This window comes from Hyla sarda, chromosome 6, assembly GCF_029499605.1.
Source record: "Hyla sarda isolate aHylSar1 chromosome 6, aHylSar1.hap1, whole genome shotgun sequence".
NCBI lineage: Eukaryota > Metazoa > Chordata > Amphibia > Anura > Hylidae > Hyla > Hyla sarda.
Genome location: NC_079194.1, coordinates 66709602 through 66733048, shown reverse-complemented (window position 1 = coordinate 66733048; position 23447 = coordinate 66709602). Strand labels below are relative to the sequence as shown.

General features: G+C 44.6%; 1 protein-coding gene across 2 annotated transcripts in view; it reads left to right on the top strand.

Moving 5' to 3' along the window:
- CACNA1I (calcium voltage-gated channel subunit alpha1 I) overlaps window positions 1–23447 on the top strand; it is a 721300-nt gene that overhangs the window by 341229 nt on the left and 356624 nt on the right. For both annotated transcript variants that reach the window (XM_056524026.1, XM_056524025.1), the window contains exons 3-4: window positions 9939–10050; window positions 11623–11756. In XM_056524026.1, the coding sequence (XP_056380001.1) occupies window positions 9939–10050; window positions 11623–11756 (246 nt within the window). The remainder of the gene's footprint in view (window positions 1–9938; window positions 10051–11622; window positions 11757–23447) is intronic.

The following is a 23447-nucleotide window of genomic DNA, read 5'->3' as shown; positions in this document are numbered from 1 at the left end:
TCCTCAGTGTACAGAGCCCTGTTTGTCCTCAGTGTATAGATCCCTGCTTGTCCTCATTGCACAGAGCCCTGCTTGTCCTCAATGCACATAGCCCTGCTTGTCCTCAATGCACAGAGCCCTGCTTGTCCTCAGTGCACAGTCCTGCTTTTCCTCAGTGCACAGAGCCCTGCTTGTCCTCAGTGCACAGATTCCTGCTTGTCCTCAGTGCACAGAGCCCTGCTTGTCCTCAGTGTACAGAGCCCTGCTTGTCCTCAGTGTACAGAGCACTGCATGTCCTCAGTGTACAGAGCCCTGCTTGTCCTCAGTGTACAGAGCCTTGCTTGTCCTCCGTGCACAGGGCCCTGCTTGTCCTCAGTGTAAAGAGCCCTACTTTTCCTCAGTGCACAGAGCCCTGCTTGTCCTCAGTGTACAGAGTCCTGCTTGTCCTCAGTGTACAGAGCCCTGCATGTCCTCAGTGTACAGAGCCCTGCTTGTCCTCAGTGTACAGAGCCTTGCTTGTCCTTCGTGCACAGGGCCCTGCTTGTCCTCAGTGTACAGAGCCCTGCTTGTGCTCAGTGTACAGAGCCCTGCCTGTTCTCAGTGTACAGGGCCCTGCTTGTCCTCAGTGTACAGGGCCCTGCTTTTCCTCGGTGTTCATGGCCCTGCTTGTCCTCAGTGTACAGAGCCCTGCTTGTCCTCAGTGTACAGAGTCCTGCTTGTCCTCAGTGCACAGAACCCTGCTTGTCCTCAGTGCAGAGAGCCCTGCTTGTCCTCAGTGTTCAGAGCCCTGCTTGTCCTCAGTGTACAGAGCCCTGCCTGTTCTCAGTGTACAGGGCCCTGCTTGTCCTCAGTGTTCAGGGCCCTGCTTTTCCTCGGTGTTCATGGCCCTGCTTGTCCTCAGTGTACAGAGCCCTGTCTGTCCTCAGTGTACAGAGCCCTGCTTGTCCTCAGTGTACAGAGCCCTGCTTGTCCTCAGTGCACAGAGCCCTGCATGTCCTGCCCCTACTTCCTGTATTTTGTCTCTGCAATAGCGGCATGGACAAGACAGCCGTTATTTTACCCAAAAATACACAAATTTTTTAACCAATGTATATTACATATATACATATATTCTTTTATTTTCATTTAATAAAAAAAAATCTTTTTGCAAATTACAGTGCTGAAACTTCAACTATTTAAATTGATCTGATGTTTATAAATGGACAGATAGATGTACAGATATGTAAGGAAGGATTCTGAATTCCACAGAACTCCAAAAAATAGTATTTCAAAAAAGACTCTAGGCTGGAGTTGAAGTGTTGCACTACATAATGATGCACCATCCTGATGAATGAAAAAACACTTTCTGGCATGCTGCAATGTTTATCTTATTAAGCACAATATCTATGTTGAGATAGAAAGAGGGATAGAAAAAAGAGAAATGATGATGTGAGTATAGATCCCAATAGAGGATGACAACTATAGAAAGATAGAAAACAGAGATAAATGTTCTTCATAGAAAGATAACAGATATACTATTTCCTATAAACTATTTACGTTTTTGCAGTTCTTTGATGAATACTCTTTGATGTACTGAATATCGTGAATCACTGGCTATATATACATTGTAATGTAATCCTGTAAGTAGTTACAGTGCATATTTAATTATCACTGGAAGAGACATAAAAGAACATTTTTTTTTTTAATACGGCAAACAAAAGAAAAAATATGCTTTTTGGACCCAAACTATGCAGTGAGTCATAAAAGAAATGTTGCTGCCAGGAAAAACAGAGTCATGGGGAAGAATGATTTAATATGGAGATGTGAATACATTTAATAGTACAGCTGGTAATGTCTCTTGCTACAAGCCACATATAGGTCAGAAATGTACAGGAGAGAGACTGTGACGTGGTTATAATTTAGTGATCAGGAGACTGAAACGCAGGAAAGGAACAGTGATGTGAAAAATAAAATGGAGCGAAAAGGCAGAGCAGAGACATACGTTATGAAAGGTAGTGGTTAAGAACAGCACGCCTTACGTTCCCTTGTGTGGAGAAGCAGCTGTGAATGTTCTGCACATCGAGGTCAATGGTAGGAGATCCAGGAAATGGAGAGCCTTAAAATAATGGGGTGTTTGCTCACCCAGTATGACAAAAATACATGTATCTGTGAACAGCAGTAGTCAGACATGCAGACAGCCAGTGCTTTTGGGCTCTTTATATTGTGATTTATTGGGATGAATTACTAGACATAGCCAAGTGTCCAACAGTGATATGAAATGACTAACTTGTTAGCAGATCAGAATGCCTAAGATGTCACTAGAGCAGTGACTAAAACTACATGTTGGGAGTTGTAGCTGTGCAATATCTGGAGGTCCCCAGTTTGGAGATCGCTGGATCCCAACCATCTGGATCTCATCCATCTGAAGACTATTCTGCCCTGAAACTGAATTCACTGTTGACTCATGCAAATTGTTCCATTTATCCTACTAAAATGTTGGTTAAAAAAGGTTAAAGGGGCATTATCATCTTCTAAGGAAGTTGGCCACTAAAGAAAAATGCAATTGCAGTGTAATTCCCAAAGTTTTGAGGGGAACATATTGCTGACATCTCTGGTGACCAATCGGTGCTCACACCTTCCTTATTAGCCGTTCATGTTCTACTTATCTCAGACTGAAACTGATATCTAGAACAAGGTAGGATAAGCGTGTGCTAAGATATACAAACTTACAATGAAAGTCTACAGAATTGTCTTGTTCAGCTGCCCTTTTCTCTCCACTTGTCCTAACAATCAAGCGGTTTCTGAACACTCAGACCGTGTCTGATCAAAGCTTTTGACATGTCACGGTCAAAAGGTAAACTTTAAATTTAATTTTAGGCCCATTTTGCCTTAGGATAATTACGTTGCCTAATAACCATGCATACCTTGATAGGGTATTGCTCTCCTTAGGCCACACCCTCCCTTGTAACACCAATACACATCACCTGATTTGCTGAAACCCAATGAGCATTCACGTTTATACAGCTTGGAGTTGTACATTTTGCAGAAAAATTACATCATGATCAAAATACCTATTTGACTAATATTTGTTTTTGTGATTGTTTTCCAGATTTTATGATTGTTTTCCAATGATTTTTATTACAAATGTCCTACAGTTTTCGGTCTATACATCTCTGTATTAACAAACAACAAAGCAAACCCTGCTTGGTCTTATCATAAAGTAAGATTCTTTTTTTCTTTCTTCTGTTTCTTATTTCTTTCTAATCTACCAAATGTGTGTTAGAAAGAAGAAGGAGACATATGTAAGTTTAAAGGGGTACTCCGGTGGAAAACTTTTTTTTATTAACTGGTGCTAGAAAGTTAAACAGATTTGTAAATTACTTCTATTAAAAATGATTATTCCTTCCAGTACTTATTAGCGGCTGTATACTACAGAGAAAATTCTTTTCTTTTGGGATTTCTTTCCGGACTGACCACAGTGCTCTCTGCTGACACCTGTGTCCATGTCAGGAACTGTCCAGAGCAGCATATGTTTGCTATGGGGATTTGCTCCTACTCTGGACAGTTCCTTACATGGACAGAGGTGTCAGCAGAGAGCACTGTTTTCGTGACAAAAAAAAAAAATCCAAAAAGAAAAGATATATATAAAAAAGTTTTTCCCTGGATAACCCCTTTAAGGTATGATCACTTTAGAATTGTGCAACGTTTATCTCACTAAGCTCACTAAGTTTATCAAAACCTGTCCAAAGGAAAAGTTGCCCAGTTGCCCATAGCAACCAATCAGCCCCCTTCTTTCATTTTACAGAGGCCTTGAAAGAAGCAATCTGATTGGTTGCTATGGGCAACTGGGCAACTTTTCCTCTGGACAGGTTTTGATAAATCTCCCACAATGTCTCTAGGGCAACATGAACGTAGAGATTGTTTTCTTTAGTGACATCTTTGGGGCTGACATTTACGGAAACCTGAGGTAGTAAGAAAAATGGAAGCAAAGAAAAGGCACTGAGCAATCTCTGCCTATGTCTTCAGACCGGCCACAGAATCTACATTAATAATTGCTTTGTTTAAGGAATAAAACTTTTGTTTCACTGCTCCAACTGCTTAGAAATGAGTAATAGCGAAAATGATAGTTGGCTTTTTTCGGAATACATTTCGTATTTTCTCAGGGCTGGAAATAGGGAATTGGCATCATTCCGATAATGCAGTATTCTTTAATTTGGCTTTTTAGAATCAAGAGAACAGATTTAAAGCATTAGATGAAGTATATTCAAATCAAGACACTAAGGAGGATCTATATCGCTATCACAGTCAGTACGTTATCAGATAATGACAGAAACTCTCCAATATAAAATAAATATGGGCTCCATCAACATCACATTTCTGATAAATGAAGCAGGATTACAATATTTTTGAAATCCATGAAAAAGTTTATTTTTTTTTGTATACTTTTGTATACTATATTTTTTACTTCTTTACTCGTATAGGTTTCATTTTTAGGCACAGAAAACGAATAATGCTAAATAAACTAATTTACAGTTATTACTCCCAATGATATAAAGACCAAAAAAAATATCAAAGTGTTCAGAGCAATTCAAAATCTCCTCAGTGTGCTCGACCTAATTTTTTATATTTGTTTAGCTTTTTCGTAGAATTTATAATTCTATATCAAAGTGTACATCCAATAACTCTGTCATAATTTTTTATATTTGTTTAGCTTTTTGTAGAATGTTTATTTATATATCAAAGTGTAGGATATGTGTTTAAATTTCGCAGCAACTTGTGAGCCTGGGACTTGCTGAAGGCTTCAGTGATCAGGGCTTGGATTTTCCAGAAGTCACATAGACTTACATGGGACTGACCCCACTCCCCACCCCTACCACCCTGCTCATACGCTCACATTATGCCTGTGTGCACATAAGATTCATACGTTATTACATATCATGCCCTGGAAGAAGCTTTTACAGCAAAACTCAAGTCGGACAATGTGTCAGACGTTTTGGCATCTGTTCAATGTTAGGAAGACTTAAGAGAGAGAAGTGTAGTTGCCAACAACAACATTGATTCTTTAAGTGCAATATATTCTTAAAAATGTGATCCATAAATATTTTTATAATAAATAACTAAAACATTCTTGTATTCATACTGGGCATTCATTGTTGAAGCTGTGCGGATCTTAAAGGCTATAGACACCCTTGAAAATAGTCTCTTATTTTCTTCTTACTTTGTACTAAACAAAAAAATACACTTTAACCTTCAATCTGTTCATAAATCAGCTTAGAAGCTGTTTCAGGGGAGGACAGATAAGAACTAAAGACAAATTTTTCAAACTGGCTTCTCTGATGGACTTCATTTATAACAGGACACCAAAGAAGCTGTAGAACAGAAACAAAACAACGTGTTTTTGTGCCATAATTAGTACATAGGAAGAATTAAAATAATGCATTTAAAGATGTTCATTGCCTTTATTGTGTTTTTATACCTAAAGGATGTTTGACCTAATTCTCAGATTTGACAGTGCCCGCTTCATACAGCTGAGCATGCTTCATACCAGGTGGGTGTCAGTTGCTATGAGCAGCCATGGCTAATACTGGACATCAAGATACAGATAGGATGACGTACTGGTGCTATGGGTATGGAAGGTTTATCAGCTACTGAGGTACTCTGTAATGGGTCCCTTTTATACTGTTGGGCTTCAGTAGAACTAAAAAACACAGTATATAGTACCAGTGCTATAAAGGGTTAACTTATGAACAAAAAGTAAGTGATGGAATAGTTAATACTCTTTTGTGTAAAGCCACATAGATATTTCTTTCTATGTCACTTACCTAAAGGTCCTCCCAGGGAACTTTTTCATCTATAGGGGCAAGTCCGATATGGGTAATTGGATACTAAATGTTGGCCAACTTTGTTATACGGAGTTGATGGCTGAGCGATTCTTATATTATGCAGTCACACACCTTGTTATTTCTATTTGGTAGAACCATTACAATAATTGCGTACCTTGCGATGAATCCTTAATTTGTAGAAGTGGAGTGCAGGTCGGGTATCTCTAATTTCATTCAGGGAGATAGCTATCTTCAATAGTTAAATTGATCCTGTCTTACCCTGCTGGTAGACTGCCCCAGCCAGCGGCATCTCTACCAGTGGGCTCTGTTGAGTGAAAAGATCGCTGAGACATAACAGAGGGCTCCGAGTTTTCTGAAACATGTCAGATGATTTTTGACCCTTATGGCAAGGTGTAGTGACGTCACACACAGCCGTAGGTCGCAGCGATTTTTTCATTGAATGGAGCCCACTGGCAGGGGCAGTCTACCAGTAGGGTAATACAGCATCAATTTAACTATTGAAGATAGCAATCACTAAGAATGAAATTGGAGATACCAGACCTGTACTCCACTTCTACAAATTAAGGATTCATCGCAAGGTACACACTTATTGTACTGGTTCTACTAAACAGTAATAACAAGGTGTGTGACTACATAATATAAGAATCTTTCAGCCATCAACTCTGTATAACAAAGTTGGGCAACATTAATCATCTACTTACATTAAAAGCCACATTCAAAATTTTAAAATGGGAAAAATCCTTGTTGGTTAGTTCAAGGAGCTGATCAGGGGTCTCGATTAGCTGAGAGGACAGACGAAGGTCCCATATCTAGCTCTGTCTGGCCGATCGGTGCTCCAACACAGTGGGCAGCCTTAACACCCTGTAGTAAGGGAGCAATGATAACACTGATCAATGCTGTGCTATGGCACTGCATTGTTCAATGTTTGTAATAAAAATATTGCATGTAATAGTCCCCTATGGGTACTAAAAAAAAATTGTGAATAAAATGTGATTTTTTTTTATAAATGTGAGATAACCCTCTCCATAATAAAATAAATTTTTCAAATAAAGTTATGTAAACTAAAATAATTTTAAAGATATGTGGTTCCACCACATGAATAAATGTCTAAACTATTAAAATAGATGCTGTTATTGAAACTGCAAGTCCGGAATTGCTGATTTTTGGTCTCTCCATAAACCAGAATTTTTTTTTGTAAAAAGTGATGAAAAGGTCCTATTAAAACAAAAAGGTACCAATAAAAACCAAAGATCTTGGCACAAAAAAGTGAGCCCTCATACAGCCCAAATACAGAAAAATAAAAGAATCATAGGAGTCAGAAGAGGACAGTTTTATGCATACTATTTTCCGCACAAAAATTTTTAACAATTTAGTAAAAGCAAAAAAAAAAAAAAAAAAAAAAAAAAAAAAAAAATATATATATATATATATATATATATATATATATATATATATATATATATATATATATATAAATTGTGTACCGTTGTAATTGTATGGACCTACAGAATAACACTAGTGTGTCATCTAATGTGTCATTTTTACAAAAAAAAATGCACTGCATAGAGATGCAAGCTCCCAAAAGTTGAAAAAATTGTGTTGTTTTTTTCCTATTTTGCCAGCACTACAATTCATGACTTTATGACTGCTTACATGTATTCTAAGGTAGTCTGAGGCACACCCCCTGTCTACCCATTGGTCCAGGCTGCTGCTCTCTCCCTCCCCTGCAGATCTGACTCTTCAGATTAGCTTCTGTATATAAATACAAGTCTATCATTGGCTCACCAGGATGTCAGTGTATGGAGAGCCGCTTTCTATTTCAGCAAGGGCAGAATGATTGTAAAGAACATATTAATAAACCACCAGTGAGAAAAAGATGACCATTAGGTCATTTGCACAGGAATACTGAGGCAAATGAGCCATAGTTAGAGGGAGCCTGGGGAGTCTTTATAAATAGCCCAGACTCCTAGGAGGGGAAGAGGTGGATTCTATCTGTGTTCATTTAGTTATCTTTGTGCAGAAAATAAAATGGCATGTTATAAACACTGTGGGAAATGGCAGAAGCCAGGGCAAAGTCTTAAAGGTCCTCTAGTATTTACTTTCCGTATCCACAGCAGAAACATTGAATGTATTTGTGCTGTTGCCAGCGACTATGAGACCGCGGAAGAAATTCTTTAGAACCAATTAACTTTGTAATTGAATAAGCTCTGACACTATGAGAAAGGCTATCTTTAGCCGAAACTGATGGATGCTGACAACATAATTTCATATTTGGAAAAACCAAACAATTTGTGCAAGAAAAGTTTTAATTTAAGAATCACATTAATTAACAATTATAAACTTAAAAGGCGATTCAGATAATGCAGCATCGGAGGAGCAGAGGGATTTCAATATTTGCGTACCATGCTAAAAATAATACAATATCATATTTAGACCACAGTGTTTAAAAGGTCACTAATGATGCCAGTATAACCTAATGAATAACTAAAACCTATTCACATGGTAAAAAGTTTTATTGGTAGAAAATATGTTCACAGTCACAGTTTAGAGCCCTGGGCTCCTGCGGTGGGAAATGTGATGTCACGCCATGCCCCCTCCTGATATTATGGTACGCCCCCTACCATATACATGAATGAAGAAGGCGTGGCATGACATCATGGAGGGTGGTTGGCTTGACGTCACGTCTCCCATCACAGGAACCCAGCATTCTCAACATACTGTTTAGAATGCCAGGTGCTGCAAGGAGACCCCTGCAATCAGACATCTTATCCCCATCCTTCGGCGTACCTCTTAGACATGAATGGAGGGGGTGTGGCGTGACATCACAGGGGGAGGGGATTTGGCGTGATGTCATGTCTTCCGACGCAGGAACCCAGCGTTCTAAACATACTGTTTGGAATGCCGGGTGTGGCACGGAGACTCCTGCGATCAGACATCTTATCCCCTATCCTTCGGAGTACCCCATTAAGGGAAAACTCAATGTGGGCCCCACTCCAGGGCTCAAGTCCTGCAGGAACGTGTGGGAACTGAGTTCCCACACTTTTTCCACAGCAGGGACACTGCTCCCATTAGCAGGAGTCCTGCAGGACTAGCCTTTGAGTGGAAATCTTGGGTGAGTTCCCTCACTTTTTTCTCCAGTACTTGACCCCTGCCCCACTCCCATTAAATTTTTAAAACAGATTAGTGAATCTCGTCAGATTCATTTCGGGTCCGATTCAGCAAACTCAACTGTCAGATTTGTTTTGGCTATGTGTCCCAATTTGCATTTGGAAAAGCCCAGATTGCCCTGTGGTTGCTCATACAAATTATGTACAGGAGCAGGGACATTTGTTAAAGGCAGGTGTCCCTGCTACTATACAATGCACAGAGAAGCAAGGCAGGGTGCAGGAAGACTAGTCCAGCAAATTTTAGAGAGCAGAAGATTTGATGCATACTTCTGGGCTGCTAAGTGTAAAGGAACATGGATAAAACAGACAGAACACGAATCACAAAAAGTCCACATGCTAGCGAATAAAATTTTTGGGGAAATTCGGACCAAAACTGATTTGATCCAAATTGATCTCTACTTTTTTTTTAGGTAAGAACTTCTGTAGTAGGTGATATCATGAAATATGTATATTGCGAGACATTGTGAATTAACAATTAACCCAATAGAAGGTGTAGTCAGCATGATGGTATCACAGTAAATGGTTTTATCTAGTTCTTCTCCCACCACAACCCTATAGTTGGTATGTCTACGGCCTCAATGGAAGTTCAGCCAATGTTGATGACATCAATGGTTATTATTGGTAGTAATTTGACCAGTTGACTAGCTGATTAAAACCAGCAAAAATGGAAGTACTGTATACTGTATACTGTTAGTTTGTTACAGTCAATCTAGTACAGTAGAAAATATTTTTGTGTACTATGATAGTAATATTCTTTACTGAAACTATATGCTGGTATGACAATACTAGACTATTTTGCTGCATAGTACAGAGTATACAATGAATTGAATGGATGGAATGGATTAAATGGATACATTGAAAGAAATGTTATGTACGGATCTCTTTGTTGTCATTATTTTCAATAGCATGTCATAAAAATGAATTTTTACTATGAAAGTCTTATAATTTTCCTTAACCATCCATCTCTTACGTGGTTCGAGTGTTTGAGCATGATGGTAATCCTCCTGAACTGTGTGACTCTGGGAATGTTCCAGCCCTGTGAAGATGTTGACTGTTCCTCTGACCGCTGCCAAATCCTTCAAGTAAGTTCTTATCATTTTAAAACACATGATGCACGCAATGAACTCTCAAGAGTCAATCTTCACTTGCACCAGTGTCTGGGGAAGAAGTTTCCAGGCTTTAGTAGTTTGAGAGCCAAAGTCACAGATAGTAGGTGGTGGTAAGTCACAAAATGTTTCACTATGAACAGATTAGGATGTTCATTTTGCTTCATAACTCTACATTCAGAACATCTACTGCAAGAAAAAATCTCCCCAATGTCATCCATAGTCACTATACAATAAAAGTACACCTTGGAATTTACTTTTTTTTTTTGGTGGCACACTACATTGGAAAACACTGAATTCTAAGTTCACTGAGTCTGTAGGGGTCTTTTTCCATACAGGGTGATTGAAAAAGGACAGAATAAAATAATATCCTCTGTATTCATAAACAAGAGAACATAGAACAAATGTATTAACATAAAGAGATGCACTATCTATCCAAGTTATATTTATACTTGACAAATGTTCAAAGTGATTTCCATTGGTGACATGGCAGATGTCTTGGACAGTAGTCAATTTCTGTCCAGACATGTGCCAGAATCTCCTCAGATATAGACTCCATTGTTTCAATGATGCATTGTCTCAGGTTGCTCAGATCCTGTGGCTGGGGAAGGAAATACACTGAGTCCATGATGTAGTCCCACAGAAAGAAGCACCATGGTGTTAGATCTGGTGATTGTCGAGGTCAGCGCAACATTGGAGAATTGTTATTTCCAGAGTGGCCAATGCAACGTTTCAGTAGACTCTGGACAAAACTGGACTACCACCTAGTGATCTGCAATGCTACCAATGGAAATCCCTTTGAACATTTATAGTTTATAGATAAAACTTGGGATAAAAAATGTATCCATTCAATGGATTTCTTTTCAGTGTATAGGTTATGAGTGCAAAGATGGAAGGACTTTCATTTCATTCTCTTCCTGCTCCTGAGCTTCCTTCAGAGCGGTGGTACTGCTGATATTTTGCGATAAAAATGTGTGCATATGCCTGACAGCAGTAATACCATTTTGTAGAGAGCCGTGAAGGTGGACAGGAAGGTTCTTTAGCTGTACTTGTAATGGTCTTTATATGGTAACTCTCTAGATCAGTGTTTCCAAACGCGGCCCTCAAGCACCCCCAACAGGTCATGTTTTCAGGATCTCCTTAGTCTTTCACAGGTGATATAACTGTGGCGATGCCTGATTCACTGACCATAATTATATCACCTGTGAAAGACTAAGGAAATCCAGAAAACATGACCTGTTGGGGGTGCTTGAGGACCGCATATGGGAAACACTGCTCTAGATATAGACAATTGAGGACAACAATTGGAGCTTCTTGGAGGCTTCCGTGAGTGGGCGATATATCTTGGGTTGTTGCCTTAAATGGTAACACAAGTAGTTCTCCAAAATGGCATTTGATCATCCAAGGACATGGAGGACACCTACCGCTTCTTATTAGTTTGCTTATTGTTCTCATTGCTGGAAAATGTTAATAATGTAGTGATACGTTATTTGCATAGCCAGATATTATGATTACTTCCTGACCCCTGTCTTCTCTCCATTATACCAGGTATTTGATGACTTCATCTTCATCTTCTTTGCAATGGAGATGGTAGTTAAGATGGTGGCCTTGGGAATTTTTGGGAAGAAGTGTTACCTTGGAGACACATGGAATAGATTGGATTTCTTCATCGTAATGGCAGGGTAGGTAAATACTTCAGTATCTCATATAAAATTTTATTGTGCAGATATGATCCCTCCTGTGGAAATATGATTAAGGCGTGATGGTTGTGAGGATGACTTTCTGAAGGAAGGAAATGTATTAATGGATCTAAATGGAGCAACGCAGGCATTCCTATAGTGACTACAGGGCTGTGGATAAATCATCATGAAAAACTTGTGCCTGTGGATATATATATATATATATATATATATATATATACACACACACATATATATATATATATATATATATGTATATACAGTATATGTAATTTGTATTGCCCGGCGCACGGGATGTGCAGTTACGGGCGCCGGGTGGGTGACTTCTTCAGGCATTTACCCTTGCTTCTGGCAAGCAGGGATAAATGCCGGAAGACTTCACACACTTCGGCAAACAATGCTACATGGGACCCGGTGCACATATGATGGGGCAACCAGTCTTTCCCCGTCACTAAACTGCTACTTACATTTGTCTGTGGGGACTTCCTGGCGGAAGTGCGCACGGTGAGTGACTTCATCGCAAGCGCTGCGCAGGGACGCCGACGTTTTCATGCTGCAGTCTGATAGGACAGGAGTGAGCACAGAGGAGGGCTAGTCCCGCCCTCACCTCCTGGACTTTGTCCCAGTCTGTGCTTTAGCTGGGACAAAGACAATGCTCCAGACAAACAGGATTTTATTTTTGATGGTATGTGGACCCCTAGTGTTTTTTTTAATTTTTTTTATAAGCCATGATTTCTATAAATAGGAGATCATTTTATATGAAGTATATTAGAGGTTAATGTTTTGTCAAGATGTGCAACATATAAATAATTTTTTTATCTGACAGTGCCCATTTAGGGAGTGCAATTTCTCATGGTTTCAAAGTAATATTGTGAAATGATAGCAAAATCCTCCACAGGATAGAGTCTGCTTGTATACTCCTCTCCCATCTTGTTCCCCTCCCACAATGTACCCTATTTATCCAACTGTTCTGTCCAACCCTGATCACACCCATGACCTCTTATTGAGTAAACATTACTAGACAGTTGGCAATACATAGAAGTGCAAAAAGAAACTACTACTCTCACGAGCCTGCAACAAACATTTATTCAATGTATTTCTGCCATGGGTCTGTAGGTCACCGACAAAACAGTCTATTATATCAGACCAGGGGTGCTCAACTTCTTTATTCAACAAATCAATGTCCATAATGTAGCTTCCATATAAGAAAAAATATAAGATAGAGCACTCACCATGCTGTATAAAACTTCTTTACTTCATATAAACGTTAAACGTTTGAGACATGACAGGGAGAAATCTAGGAAGGACGAGGAGCATGGTACGACAACAGTTTTGCACCAACTGGTGCTTCGTCCGGCCTCCACTTCACTCCAGAGTGGATGCCGGACTAAGCACCAGTTGGCACAAAACTGTTGCCCTACCTTGCTCCCCGTCCATTCTAGATGTCTCCCCGTCATATCTCAAACTTTTAATGTTTATATGGAATAAAGAAGTTTTATACAGCATGATGACTAGACAGGTTTTGGTTCCTATTCCTTGCTCTGGAACTCCTTCTGATTACCTAGAGTTACTGTTAACCTGCTATTTGTTTGTGTCAGTGTTTGTGGTTTGGCTTCTCTCTCATTTGCTGCCATAGCTTCATAGCTATGACAGAGTGACTGCAGCTTTGTTGCATTGTCTACTGGGAGTCTGAGGTAGTCCAATATTCAGAACCTGTTTTAGCAGAAGTATGAGCTGCTGCTATTGTTGTGTCCCAGCACCAAAGGCTGTCCTGTGGGCTGCGGATTTCTTCGGGTAGACCTGCTGCTCTTCTGTTGGGCCCACTGTTGTATTGTTTATCATATTCATGTATTTTATTATATTCACTGTATTTTGTTATTTATGTACTGTACCTTTAAGAAAGAGATATAGAAGTAACCAGGTGACCCTGTCTGCCCAATGGGAACCCCCCAAATTCTCCTGTATATAGTGTAGGGGGAGGAGTTGCCCCCGTCTAGTTCATAGCTCCATGTGAGTACAGTGTGGAAAGGAGGTGGAAGACATGTGAGGTGAATCAAGAGGGAAGCCTGAGAAAATGTCTGAATCAAGTCAGCCCAGCCATTCTGAAAGTGTTCTCCGTACAGTGGTGAGTTCAGCTCCGACAGTGTTAGTAATTGGACCTTGTCAGAACCCTAGTCAGCGTGGGGTATCTTCAAGTCTCAAATCTCAAGTCTATACAATTTAAGTGGGGGAAAAGCACCATAAGTCCCAGCAGGGCAACAGGGCTGCCAGGGGTTACATTGCATCCAGGGCTCAAGTCCTGCAGGAACGCATGGGAACTAAGTTCCTGCACTTTTTCCACAGCAGGGGCGCTGTTCCCATTAGCAGGAATCTTGCAGGACCAGCCCTTGAGTGGGAATCTTGGGTTAGTTCCCACACTTTTTTTCTCAGGACTTGACCCCTCATTGCATCCCTTCTACTCTACTCCGTACTGTGCCTCCTCACAAGATGTACACTGCAACTCGGCCCATTTAGATTAATTTTACTGTATATGCCCAAGCCCCTCAGTAAATGGAGAACTGGTTTCCATTACAGTAGAGCTGCAACGATTAATCAATAAAATCGATTAAATTTGATAACAGGATTCTGTCGACGAATCCCATTATCGAATAATCCCCCGATTTGTTGTCTGCAGCCCGGGGCTGCTGCAGGATTTTTGGGACTCGGGCCTGACCACAGCAGCCTCCGGAAATTGTGGAAATTGCATTGCCTGATGTCCAGGACATGCAGTTCCGGGTGCCGGGCAGGTGAATTCTTCAGGCATTTAGCCTTGCTTCAGGCAAGCAGGGCCAAATGCCTGAGGAATTCACATATAACGGGGCAATCGATTTGCCCTGTAACTAAACTCCTTTAGGCTGCAGCTGTGCGCTACAGCTTATAGTGAGCCGCGCAGGATGACAATGTCCCGGCGTAGGCGCATGCAATGACATCACTCATCGCGCGCATCTACGTCCAGACCGAGGATATTGTCCAGTACCAACAATGACCGCCGAGCCCCTGAGCCTGCCAGAGCGTACATGGGGGTGGAGTACAGGTAGCAGGGGATCAGAGAGGAGGGGAGGTTTGGTAATAGTGTAGAACAGGAGAGGGGAGGGGGTTGGGCTGAAATATCATGAGACGGGGGCATCAGAGGAGGGGTATAATGACACAGGGCATCGGGGGGGATATAATGAAAGAGAGGGCATCAGGGGGGGGATATAATGACAAAAGGGGGTATCAGAGGGGGGTATAATGGTCCTGCAAGATTCCTGCTTATGGGAACAGCGCCCCTGCTGTGGAAAAAGTGCATGAACTTAGTTCCCATGCGTTCCTGCAGGACTTGAGCCCTGGATGCAATGTAACCCCTGAGGGTATCAGAGGGTATAATTACACAGGGGGCATCAAAGGGGGTGAATATAATGACACGGGGCATCAGAGGGGGGTGAATATAATGACACAGGCATCAGAGGGGGGTGGAATACAATGAAAGAGGGGGTATCAGACGGGGGGAATATATTGACATAGGGGTCATCAGAGGGGGTATAATGACACGGGGCATCAGAGGGGGTGAATATAATGACACAGGAGTCATTAAAGGGGGGAGATGGCACAGGGAGCATCAGAGGGGGGATATAATGACACAGGAGTCATTAGAGGGGGAGGGGTATAATGGCACAGGGAGCATCAGGGGGGATATAATGGCACATGGGGCATCAGGGGGGGGGGGGGTAATATAATTGCCCTACTTAATAAAGTGTGTGCAGTGCATGGGGGTATGTGCAGAGCATTGCACCCTTGTACTTACAGTACAGAAACAAGGGTGCAATGCTCTGCACATACCCCCATGGGTAAAGCAGTGTGTATGTAGTACATATACACTGCTATATACATGGTAGTATATGCAGAGCATTGCATCCTAGTGTTTGTAGTACTACAAACAGACTACTACTACAGACATGGGCCGGGTGCAATGCTCTGCAGTCTGCACATACCCTCATGTGTAAAGGTAAATAAACTGCTCCACCAACCGGCATAAACGTAAAAAAAAAAAAAAGAAAAAAGAAAAAACTTCAAAGTTGCTTCTGTTTGGTCACGTCACACGCTAAAAACTTTGGCCACTGTACATTATTTTTCAAGTAGAATCAGCTGAACCACATTTTTTTGGGGCATTTTGATGTTTTTTCCCATTAATCGATGATATAATCGACAACTAATCGATTATTAAAATTATCATTAGCTGCAGCCCTACATTACAGCAAGGAAAAGACAATTATAAACTGAAGAAAATCTTTAGAAATTCTGTTCACCATCTCAAGCCTAGCTAATTGATTTAACAATCTCTATAGATCTCTATAGATGGCTGTCCAGGCATACTGGGAGTTGTAGTTGTGCCACAGCTGGAGACATACTGTTTGGAAAATACTGATGTCGAACATACAGTATGGGCGCAGATCAGATGATTTCCTAATCATGATCAATTTTCCTGCAGCCATTTTCTGTGCATTGTTATTTGGGTTGTGTGTGAATTCCCTCTGCACTTTTTATTGTAATAATTTTGGGGGGTTTTCAATGCGTAATATCTGGACAAAATTCTTTGCTCTAAGCTCCTGATCCTCGGTGGCCGGCAGCTGCAGTCATCACTAATTTTCATTCTGGCTTCATTACTGTTTAATTGTTTAATATGATCACTGGCCCATATATAAAGCTGCTGAGCCAAATTGTCACATTAATGGGCATACATAGCACTATCTCCAGCTAGGGATAAATAAGCAATGTGTAATAACTACTTACACTACAGCTGTGCATATGTAGCAGAGTTATTAGTCAGACTTGGTGTGTTTGATGCATGTAGTTAAGGCTCTAAGACTTGTTAGCTCTGCTATATCTGTATACACTGTGTACACTTCTCAAAAAATAAAGGGAACACTTACACAACACAAGTGTTAAGCCCTCGGGCTGTATTTGTGGGAGGGGGCGGTCCCCTATATATACCCCCCTCCTGCAGCAATCAGGGCGTATGTGGCATTTTGCAGTGTTTACACTGCAGTGAGTTCATACGTTCCCGGTGCTCCACGTGTCCTTGTGTCCGTGCGTTCCCTTGTGTTGTTGTCCTGCCCGCTCCGGCGTTTGGAAAGGTAGGCGCCGTCTCGGCCAGGATATTGTTTATTGTACTGGTCGCCGTGCCAGCAGCTTTTAAGGGACCCAATGCTGTTGTTGTTGTCCCCTGAACCCTCATGTGGTGCCCGTGCTGCTGTGCTTAGTGTCTCCCCCACTGCAGGCTTCACCGTGTGCAGCAGCGGGGGGGAGCGCTACGCGTCACAGCAGCACGCGGTGCTAGGTTCACACAGGGCTCTTGTGCCGGGTGTTCCACCTACCTCTCGGTGCGCTCTATTGCGTGGTGGGTCGCGCCGCCGGTCCAGGTTCGGTCGGCGCGGCTTTGCTGTGCGGCGGGGACGCCGCTCGAGGCCTGGATACACCCTATGGCGGGGGAGGCGGCTTCTTCCCCACCGCTGCGTCCTCTGCGGGTGGTGTGGCCTCTGGGCAGGCAGCTCCCCGCCCCTTTCAAAAAATAAAAACCAGTAAAAGTGTATAATGAAAAAAAATTTAGAAAATGTGTCTTAGGGGTAACAAGCATGCACATATACAAGGGGGGGGGGGCAGTTACAAGCATGGCTGACTCACCCCCCCCCCCTGGCTCGGGGCTTGCGCGTCCGCTGTCTCTGCGGTGCTGCAAAGTGCAGCGCAGCAGGCAGAGGGCCATATCCAATTAACCCCTTCCTGCCCAACACTAATTCCCAGATACTCCTGGCCGGTAGGTGCCACACTGCTTCCCCAGAGCTACGGTGGTCGCCCCGGAGGTTAAACTGGGTGCGGGCGGGCATGTGGGGTACGTTTTTCTTTACTTTCACACGTTTTACTTGTTGTTCCTAGTTTTCTTCATGTCAACTCCTACTTACCTCTGATACACAGAAGGTGTGTAGTTTAGGGCTTTTCTATATGTCATACACTTGCTGGGTGGGTGGTTCAGTACAGGTAGCCCTGGCCTGAACCAAGCGCTGCAATTTGGTAGCGATTGCTGGTATAAAATGGAGAAATAGGCGCATAGATATATATTGTGGACATATAAAAAAAAAAGAAAAGGAAAACCCCGCACGGGTAGTATAGGGGTGGGTATAACTGGCCGGTTAGTTGTCACTGACACGTCTTCAGGGCAACTTTCACCAGTTGACTAACTACTGACATGTCTTCAGAGCAGTCTAGACTCTTGCTGGTAGTCCCAGTTGTTACTGACCCATCTTCAGAGCAACGTTACGCTTATGACTGTTTACTGACACGTCTTCAGGGCAGTCTAGGTACCCCCATACTCCCGTTTGTTACTGACACATCTTCGGAGCAACCCTCACGCATGACTGACTACTGACACATCTTCAGAGCAGTCTAAAGCACAGGCATTTTTTAATTGTTACTGACACGTCTTCAGAGCAATTACGTACGACGGTCTACCGACACGTCTGTAGATTAGTCTAGGGTCCAGGTGTGGCTGATTGTTCCTGACACGTCTTCAGAGCAATACCACGCTATCAACGACTACTGACACGTCTTCAGAGCGGTCTAGGCACGTTCATACTTATTGTTACTGACACGTCCTCAGGGCATTTTTACGGTGTATTGTCCTTTGACTCTTCTTTAGGTTGGGCCAGGGCAGATTCACAGCCGCGGTTACTTCTGTTCACTTCTCACAGCAGTAGCGGGCGTGGGGGCCTACTTGCTCTCATACACCGGGTATGCACCTAGTGTAGGGAGCCCATACGATGTTCCCTTATTAACTCCGCTTTTGTCTTTTGTTTAGTTGCTCCAGTGGTCCAGGTGTTCAGCGGCGCAGCCGCTTCCGGCAGCAGCACTTGCAGTGCAGGTGCGGTATTCAGCAGGGGTACCTCAAACGTTCTACCCTCAGGAAATTCTTAGCTCCTCGCTGCCCGGGGATCAAGGCTCCTTAGCATATGGGTCACCTCCTTGTCAGGTCCCCTCACTGAGGCTAAGGGTCTTCCCGCGGTACCATGCAGGCGGGGCGGGGGGGGGGGGGGTTCGCACTGGATGGTTTCCACTCGCTCTCCCGGTGACAGCTTACTCCTTCTGGGCTCGGGCACTCGGGCGGCAGCAGGGTAGGCTCAGCTAGTCATGGGATATGATACCATCATACTATTTTGTCTACTCAGAGGTCGCTTGCAGTGCCTTCAGTTTTCCCCAGCGTGGATTTGGTTGTTACAGGTGCGTATGGGCGCTTAAAGGGGGGGGGGCTAGATCCCGTTGTACAGGGTTATTTCATGATGTTTCTCCTTTTCCACTGGTACCCAATTTGTTGGCCCGGACAGGTGGTGCCAGCATGTCTCATGCGTCTGACATTGATGAGACCGGGTCTTTGCCAGAGACTCCTGCCAGAGGCTCTGAAGGGGGGTGGCGGTCGGATGTACCGCAACTGGATCATCCCTAGGCTCATGGAGGAGCTCCGCAAGAAGGGGGTGGCATACCCGGCTTCCGCCAGAAAGGCGGAGCTCTATAAGTTGCTCAGGGCTATACCTGAGGCCGGCTCCAGTCAGGACTCTGGTGGCACCACTGCGGAGGTCAACCCAGTCGCACAGCTGCATGACATGATGAACTCTGTCCTGAATGTGGTCTCGGGGTTCCAGGCCAGACTGGACTCCATGGACAGCGACAAGGCTCAGGCTGCACAGGCCGCGGCGGCCAACACGTTCCTGGCTCCTGCCCCACTGGTCCCCGGGCCCAGTTCCCAGTTAGTGCCCCCGGCACATGATCCTCAGCTCAGCACCTCAGGTAGGATGCTGGAGCCTCCGAGGGTCAGTCAGGCACACTACATCAGCCCTGCCCTTAGGAAGGACATTTTGGTGGGCCGGGATGTTAACTTGGCGTCCTTGCTCATCGCCACCCATGATGTCACCGAAACCCAAGTGGTGTCCTGCGGGGAGTTGTCAGTGATGTTCAAGAGCAAGGACGCCAGGCTCAGCAGGAAACTGTCCATTCCGGAGTTTGTGATCGGGTTCAGCATGTTCAGAGATGTGATCTGCACTGTCAGGCCTGACAGGAGGGAGGAGCTGGACGCCTACTTGTTGAACGTCACCGACCTGGGGTACAGGTTTGGCGGTACGGCGTTCTATGATTTCCACAAATCGTTCTCGGCCAAGGCGGCCGCAGCCTTGGCCCAGTTCAACTATACCACCGACTGGGCCAGAGTGGACACCGAGTTGTTCTGCCAGCACTTCGCCGGCTTGAAGGTGCCGGCTTGCTCCACGTGCCAATCCATCTCCCACAAGGCGGCCTGGTGCGACCTCGACCCACCGGGGCAGTGGGTAGAGGTTCTGGCGCGATGGTAGCGGCAGAGCCCAAGAGCATGCCTAGTGTGGACAAGATGGGGAGGATGATCCGGTTCCTAGGACGGAACCAAATATGTAATACATTTAACATATCAACGTGCAACTACAACCAATGTAGACTGTTGCACATATGCTTCAAATGCTACCGAGCCCATCCGAGGACAGTGTGTCCTCAGAAATCCTCCCAAGCATGACTAGGCATGGTCCGGGTCTCGGCTCTTGGTAGGGTTCTGAGGGTGCACCCAGACCAAGAATGGGTGAGGTGGCTTCTGGATGGCTTCCGGCAGGGCTTCCATACAGGCTTGGTGGCCCTGCCTCATGAGTGTGACAACCTGCGCTCCGCCTCCAATGACCCGCAGGCAGTGTCAGAGCTGCTTCAATTGGAGGTGGAAAAGGGTTCCGTTGTCGGGCCTTCACAATTCCACCCTTCAAGGCGTGGAGAGTTAGCCCGATTGGCGTTGTGATCGGGAAGTTTTCCAATAAAAGGCGTCTCATTTACGACTTGTCAGCGCCTCATTCCTCCCTGGTCCCGAGCCTCAACCTTCTGATTCCATCAGAGGAGTTCGGCATGAAATATGCTTCCATCGACCAGGCGATACAAATGATCCTCCCTCTGGGACCAGGGGTGTTTCTGTCAAAAATCGAAGATGCCTTCAAACTCCTGCCAGTCAAACCGGACCTGTGGCAGTGGTATGGCATCAAATGGGAAGACAACTACTACTTTGCTGTCAGACTTACGTTTGGGTCGAAGAGTAGCCCTTGGCTCTTCGATCAGCTGGCTATAGCCCTTCACTGAGCTCTCGAGCAGGTGGTGGGGTGCAGACATGTACTCCACTACCTGGATGACTTTCTGATTATTGAGCCACCAGGGGTTGTCCCGTCCCAGCTAGTAGGGGGTCTGCAGCTGTTCCAGTCCCTAGGGGTCCCGGTCTCCACCAAAAAGGATTAGGGTCCCGTCAGTTGTCTCACTTTCCTGGGGGTAGTTTTGGACGGGGAGAAGATGGAAGCTAGGTTGCCCCAGGAGAAGTTGGTTAGGATCAGGTCGGTGATCGGTAAGTTCGCCCGGTCCCGAGTTACCACCAGGGTTGAATTACAGAGTCTACTGGGCATGTTGGCATTTGCCATGAGGATCATTCCTCAGGGGCGGGCCTTCGTCTCTAGGCTGTTGGCCCTGTTGTCAGCCGCACCTTGCCAGAACAGCCTCGTTCAGGTAGGTCATGAGGTGGTAGAAGATCTCCTGATGTGGCAGCAGTTTTTAGAATCCTGGAATGGCGTGTCATTCTTTATACCAATAGCGTCAGACTCCTCACCCAAGGTCTTCACCGACGCGTCCTCACTAGTAGGCTTCGCTGCTATATGTGGTGATTACTGGGTGGCCGATCGTTGGCCGCAGCAGGTCAGTCAAATCCCGGGCTTCGCTAAATGTTCAGCACTGTTCAAAGTATTTCCCATCGTGGTGGCAGCACAGGTATGGGGACAGGGTTGGTCTCACCAATTGGTCACCTTTGTGTGTGATAACCAGGCCACAGTGGAAATCCTCAATAGGGGTAGGTCCAAGTCCCCTTAGGTTATGAGGTTCCTTAGGAGGTTGGTGTGGCTGTCCTTACAGCAAAACTTTCAATTACGGCCACCTTCATTGAAGGCACACGTAACGTGGTAGCCGATGCGCTGTCGCGGGCTAACACTGGTCTCTTTTTCCAGGTGTCACCAGGGGCGGATCCAGTCGGCACGCCGGTACCCTTGTTCCAGTCACTGGTGATGGGCTAACCCGCTTTAGAAGCATGGCTAACGACCTCATCACCGGTTCCCTCTCAGCCAGCACCAGAGGTCGTTACTGGGTAGCCTGGGACGCTTACCAGCAGTTTCTGGCCGCACATCCAGAGGATGATACCGGTTTTATCCCTTCCCTACGTAGTTTTGTTGCTTTTTGCCACCTTTCCTTGGCACTGTCCCACAGCACCATCAAGGGGTATCTAGCAGGAATCCGACACTACACGGCCATGTAGCATCCAGATACTCCCTCGCTGTTCGCGGCCCATCCTATCAAAGCTATACTGAGGGGCATCAGCAACGCATCCCCCACTAAAGTGCCCTCAAGGGTTCCCGTCTCAGGGGAACTCTTCAGGGGCATGTCCGACATGTTGGACTCCTTCCCCTTTGGCTTCCTGCAGAGCGTAGTCTTCAAGGCAGCCATCTACCTGGGCTTTTATGGCTTCCTACGACCAGGGGAATTCACACACTCCTCCTACACAGGTACCGGGTTGGTTAGGAGTCAGTTGGCCAGTAGGGGTCACACCAGAATCCTCACACTCACTTCCACCAAAACATCACTGCATGAGGTTCAGGTCACCTTCTTTCCCACTGGACACAAGTGGTGTCCGGTGGCGGCTTTGGACGCCCTCCTAGCTGCCACCACGCTCGCCTCTCCCAACAGTCCGCTACTCCCGGTGAGACAGCGTCCGCTGTCCACCTCCAGTTTTGTCCAGAAAGTCTGCACTTTAGTCGCGGCGCTCGGACATGACCCGAAGCTCATTTCGGGGCATTCATTCCGCATGGGGGCAGCCTTGGCTGCCTCCCAGCACAAGGTACCGGCTCACCTAATCAAAGCTATGGGTAGGTGGAAATCCTTCTGTTACGCCAGGTACATTCCAAATCCACATGTCGAAGTGGCTCATGTTTTTACGTACTTGGCTTTGTAACTGTTGCAGCTAATTAAAATACTTTACCTAAACACGGTGTCTTTTGCCCTCTATAGGCGTGCCCATGCTTTACGGTTTTGGCACACCTCAGACCGTTAGGTAAGGTTGCTAGAACATACGTTGGTAAGTATGTATTCCGTTTAAGCCATGACCACAAGTGTTAAGCCCTCGGGCTGTATTTGTGGGAGGGGGCGGTCCCCTATATATACCCCCCTCCTCCAGCAATCAGGGCGCATGTGGCGTTTTGCGAAACCCACCCTAATCCCGCCCTTTGTTTCAGCTCTCTCAATAGGGAATGCCCTCTATAGGCGTGCCCACGCTTTACAGTTTTGGCACACCTCAGACCATTAGGTAAGTTTGCTAGAACATACATTGGTAAGTACGTATTCCGTTTAAGCCATGACCACAATGTAACCAATGTAACTCCAAGTCAATCACACTTCTGTGAAATCACACTGTCCACTCAGGAAGCAACACTCATTGACAATCAATTTCACATGCTGTTGTGCAAATGGAACAGACAACAGGTGGAAATTATAGGCAATTAGCTAGACACCTCCAATAAA